This window comes from Fulmarus glacialis, unplaced genomic scaffold (genome assembly GCF_000690835.1).
Source record: "Fulmarus glacialis isolate BGI_N327 unplaced genomic scaffold, ASM69083v1 scaffold34182, whole genome shotgun sequence".
Lineage (NCBI taxonomy): Eukaryota > Metazoa > Chordata > Aves > Procellariiformes > Procellariidae > Fulmarus > Fulmarus glacialis.
The window spans coordinates 1-5,444 of record NW_009196493.1 but is presented as its reverse complement, the minus strand read 5'-3'; the positions used below and the strand labels follow the sequence as shown (position 1 = coordinate 5,444).

Below are 5,444 nucleotides of genomic sequence, written 5' to 3'. Positions count from 1 at the left end.
CTACATCTGGGGGTGCCCAGGAGCTCCAGAGCTTGCACTGAAGTTCGGTCAGTCCCCAGGCTCTCCAGCATCATTCTGCAGACATCCTCGGCCCCTCCTGAGGGGCATAAGCTGCTCGAAAACAAAAAGGCAGCAGTTGCATCTTTCAACACAGGGCAAGTGGAGGGGACTGTCCTCCTTTGTACCGTTACCTGCTATCCTCTGAGGAGCCAGGACTAAGGAGAGACTCCCATTCTGTTCTCTCCTCCGTGCTGGGGATTCATGTCTCAATAGTGAGCTTTATTTAGTAGGTTGGTACGTGTTGGGGAGGGCGAGCTTGGTGCAGAACGAGCTTGAGGTAGATTGGTAGATTGAGCCAGAGAGAACGGTGAGAATTGGACACTTTAGCCCAGTGACCAGAGTGCTCCCTGAGAGGGGATTAATGTCAGCTGAACAGTCTCTTCTCCAAGGACTTACTAATGTCTTTCTTATGCAGGTGTTGGTTGTAAGGCTTGGATGGTTCTTGGACAAAGGCTGTAATCCAGAATTAGGCCCTGTGAGTGCCCAGCTTGGCAGGATGGCCTATAGGAGTCCTGCACTTTGGCTGCCAGACCGTGCTGGCTCCTCTTGATTTGAAGCGTTCTGGGACAGCTATTCAGAGTGACATGAGTGCGCGCACATCTGCAGAAATAACCGAAATGGAGTCACCTCCCCTGTATCAATCACACTGGCCCTCGAGGTCCACCCTAATGAGGACTTGGCAGCTCTCGAGCTCTTTCCTAGGGTGAGGAGTAGGGCTTGCGCTGCCCTGCAGCTTGCAGAGGCCCCGGTGCGGGGTGAGTTGACTCTAGAGCTCAATGCTGTTGGCTGGGCTCTGGTCCATAGAGGGAGCAGTCCCATTTCTAGTCATCTGGTGGCTTTGGGCTGACCTCTACTGACGGAGCAGGCAAATGGCCACAGTAGAAGCCATTGGAGGAAGAGCATGGGGTCTGGAGCTTTGCTTCGGATGCCCTGGTTGTGTTAAAAGCTCAGTAGAGATCTGCGTGGTACAGCCCTCACTCCGGTCTTGCAGAACACCTCCCCCAGTCCTGGCCTTTCTCCACCCCTCTCTGCTCAATGCTTTTGTCTTTCCGTCAAACTTTTTCTTCAAAGGCAATAACATAAATAGGTGGAGTAATCTCTGTAGGCAACATTTCTCTGTGCGATGGCCAGTCTAACAGGGCCCTGGTCCCACCTCTGACTTTCTACAAGCAGGTAAGAATGGAGGAGTGAGCACTCAGCTTCTGCCTCCTCGGACTTTCTCCGCATTTCCCCCCCTCTCATTCCACCTTCATTAAGTAATTTTTTTTTTCCCAAACACAGCTTTACTGTAAAGATTCTTGTTTAGCCTTCTATGTGGTGTGTAATCTCAGTTCTTTAACAGAGTTTTCTTAAATACAAAAATACTTTCCTTCAAGCCATGCCTCCAGGGCCACATGGGAATTTTGTCTTTCACAAACAAAAAACTTCTCTCTCTGTAGTTTCAGAAGGGAACTGGGAAAAGTGATCTCTTGATGCCTCAGCCCAGAGGCCTGCAGCCTCTCAGAAGGCTGTGAAGCTGGTTTCCTGAACCTTCCTGGGTGTGAAGCAAGAGGCTTGGGGGAAATGGTGCTGCTGGTGTGCTGCAGCAAGGGGAGTGCGCCATGCACGCAAAGTAGGTGTTGGTGTGAAAGGCCAAGAGGATACTGTGCGACCCTGAGCAAAGAGGACTGGAAGAAACAGTGGACCTCATGGTGCTTAGCACCTTGATAGAAGGCCACAGTGACTCCCCAAAGCACCCCCTGAAGATTTTCCCTCAAATGATTTGGTCAGCAGCAGATTATGAAACAGAACCCCGGTATGCCATCTCCCAGCCCCTTCCACCCAGAGGTACAAACATGCAGAACAGTTTTCCTGATATCCCTGACTGCCCCTTTGCTAATTCTACAGGAAAGAACCAGAGAAACACAAATAAATTAATTAAGATTTGTTTATAAAATCTTCCAGTAGCTTCAGAAAATCAGGAAAAGAGTTTTCTCAGTTACTTGAAAATAAGCACAAGGAAAATGGTCTCAGGAGATTGCAACCTCTTTTGTCCAACAAAAAAGAAGGTAATTTTATCCTGTGTGCCAAGAAAGTGGCACCTTTTACCCACAGTGAAATAAGAATAGTCCCAGTCCCAACAGAATCACTATAATCTAGGATTTGAAACTAAGTGTGATGTCTCTGGCCGTGGCTGACCTGCTGTGTCTGATCAAGCATTCTACCTGGTTTCTTCCTTGCTGCCCTGTGGACCTGGTGTGACAGTTTCTACCTGCATCATGTTGTGGTTCCCAATCTGAACCATTCGAGCGTGTTGAATGATAAGGGGCGGGACGCCTCCAGGACCTAGCATCATGTTGTAGTGGCCTGATGGGAGATGAAGTGGTTGGAAAGGAGGAGGACCCATCTGAGCAGGCATGGGGTGACCAGTGGGGGGAGGTGGGTATGTGGCAGGAGGGACAGTTGAAGAGGGGGGGCACCACTGTTGGGGTGATTGCTCCAACAGCTGCGGATGTGTTGCTGATGGAGGCACCTGGGGAAAGGAGCCAAGGTTCAGAGCAGCTAATTCCTGCAGTGTTTGATACCGTTCCCGATATAGCTGTAGTTTTCTTCTCTGCATCACATGGTCCCACATGGCTTTCCTCTCATTGATCCTGCTGGTGGTAAAGGTGTTCTGCACTGTCCTGGAGAACCCAGGAGAGTTCTCATCCAAGGGCGTCAGCCCACCAAGCATGCTGGGAATCTGACTCCGCTCCAGGGGGTTCTCCTTAGGTACAAAAGGGATGACTGAGTCACGCTTGGATGGTGTCAGGATGGACTCCATCAGAGCAGTGTTTGTCTGAAACATACACAGGTCGCATGGGAAATTCTTGGTCAGCAGAAGGATGATGAAAGCAGAGTTTTCCATAGCATCCTGGAAACAAGTCAGATGGCTGCGTCCAGCAATGAAGAAGTCCTCACAGAGCGTGGCACCGTTGGGAACCCCCATGTTCTCCAGCAGGTTCTTGACCCGCTGGGCAACAATCTCGTCTTCACTAGCATGCAGGACAACGAAAGTGAAGAACTTTCCACCATCTGGCTCTGATATGGGCTCTGCTGCTACAGGAGGAGGAGGAGGCCAGGCTGGAGAGGGGGATGAGTGGAGGGGAGGGGGATATGATAAGTTGGAAGGACCTTCCTGAAGAGGAGGGGGAAGGGTTGAGGAGAAGGAATAGGTAGGAGGAGGAAGGGAACAGGCTGGAATGGAAGCAGATGCAGAGTTAGAAGAAATGCCTGCTGGAACATAGCAGTCCTCCATAGACATGTGGGCAGGACCAGTATCCACTGTAGCTCTTGAGTCAGGAAGACCTGTGGATAACTGCTTTTTATCTTGCTTTTTGTCTGTGCTTTCTTTTGGTGCATGAGGTTCTGCTGCCACTGTGCTGGAAACATCACTGCTTTCGACAGGTTGGTTCACAGCACCCAGCGTGGGCAGCTGCATTTCGGGAATAGGGAGAGTTGGATGACATGAACTGACCTGCAGAACCTTCTCCGGGCAGGGGACTGGGGCACCTGTGTCCTGCCTGGGATGAGAGTTGGGTCTGCTGGCCCAGCTTGTTTCCTGCAGGCCATGGCTCTGTCTGTCCCTGTCAGGCTGTCCAGCACCGCTGGTGCTCCCTTTGCTCAGCCGGCTGGGCTGGGGGACACGTTCATGGGAAGAAGGCTGGGTGTGAAAAACAACTGTTGGCGATGCACTGATCTCAAAGTGACTGGGCAAAGAGGGACTCCCCAAGGAGCACAAGGTCTGTGGGCCTGAAAGGTCTGAGTTGCCTCCAATCTGCACTGGGGAACTTCTCACCATGTAGTTTGGGCTAGCCATCTGGAGAGGTCCAATGCCCACATCAGATCTCAGCGTCTGAAATTTGTCACCTGGGCCCATGCTGTTAGCAGAGCCATGTTTTTCCTCGTCCTTAGCTGGGATGCAGTTGAGCGTGTCCCCCTGAGTTTCCTTGCTGGCATTGCAGGCTTTGGTGGCAGCCTGGCAGGCTTTGTCCATGGCTTCATGACTGCAGAGTTTTTCCTCCACCAACACTGAGTAGATCTGTGCCAGAAGCGCCATGGCACCTGCATCCAGCTGGGGAAGCTGCAAATCCTCCCCATCTTCCTGCACTCCTGCAGTACCTAGTTTGGTCTGGTGGACGTACTGGGCTGCCCGGTTGTCTCCCAAGGCATCCAAACAAATTCTTGCATCCACTTCTTGCCCCAGAGTAAGCAGGACCATGGCTTGCAGTAATTTGCTGCTGGGCCCAAGTGTCAAGTGCTTCAGTTTATATTTGAGGCTAAGGAGTTTATTTTGTGGGATCTGGGATAGAATATTAAAAACGTCCTCAAAGCTTGGCTGGAGCTCGGCGCTCTGTGCCATCTCATCAGCTGGTGGCCCAGACGATGGACTGAAGCAGCATGGATGGAAAAAGCGTATTACGGCACTTGGAGCGAAGGCTTGTTCCCCTGTGGTGCTCTGTGACGGCCCGGTCACGCTTCAGGTACTGCACAAGTGACAGCTCTTTGCTGCTCAGGGGCTCATCTCAGAACTGAGGAACCTGCGGGAAGAACACAGGACAACGTTCAGAAATAGTGATGTGGGGAGCTGGGGGGGTCCTCACAAGGCTTGCAGAGCTCCCGGGCTCTCCCTCACAGCTCTCAAATATTTTTGCATCTATTCAGTGCTCGCAGGTCTGCCAGTGCTCCATGCATTATTCCAACTCTGTTATTAAACAAAGAGCAAGTTCTTTGCATTCATTTCACATTAATTACAACTGTTTTAAAATAGTTACTGAACTAATAATGTATTTAGATAAATCCAAGTGTCTGTCTCCTCCGGGCAGCCGGTTCCAGTGGCCTCACAGGCTCCTTGCGATGGGCAGTCGAGCAATAAAGTGTGCTTAGAGGAACCCCATTCAAAATTGCTTGTGCCAGGAGGGTTGATAACCCGCACACATCCAGTGTCAGGCTGCCTAATGTAATTGTGGACATTATCTCCATCCACATCTAATCCCTGAGCCCTGCTACACCCTTGCACTCACCAGAGGCCTCTGACCGGGGTCAAATTAAACAGCAGAACTTGTCCGGAGTGGAGGAGCGGGTGCCCGGACGGTCCACGGGCAGCTGGGAGGACACTGCTCACAGGCACTGACTGAACTTGGTGGAAAAGCTTTCCCTATTTAAAGGGAGCACCAGAAAATGCCCCAAAATAGCTCTCAACTGGGGAAAGTTTATAATTTCAAACTGTTTTTTTTTTCTATCTCATAAAAATCCTCTAATTGCCTCATCAACGAGCTCGAGATGAACCTGAGGAAGTTGCTGGCACTTCCCACGAAAACCTCCAATTCAGTGAAACGGCGGCAGGAGGGAAGGGGAGGCGAGGG

At 51.1% G+C, this 5,444-nt stretch overlaps 1 protein-coding gene across 1 annotated transcript; it reads right to left on the bottom strand.

Moving 5' to 3' along the window:
• Nucleotides 1–2,260: 2,260 nt before the first annotated feature.
• TICAM1 (toll-like receptor adaptor molecule 1) lies at nucleotides 2,261–4,441 on the bottom strand. Its single transcript, XM_009572209.1, has one exon. It carries the CDS (start codon nucleotides 4,439–4,441, stop codon nucleotides 2,261–2,263), a length of 2,181 nt encoding a protein of 726 aa, XP_009570504.1.
• Between the last annotated feature and the right edge of the window lie 1,003 nt (nucleotides 4,442–5,444).

Excerpts from the sequence above, each read along its gene's own strand:
- TICAM1 (XM_009572209.1), bottom strand. The coding sequence starts at position 4,441 with ATGGCACAGAGCGCCGAGCTCCAGCCAAGCTTTGAGGACGTTTTTAAT.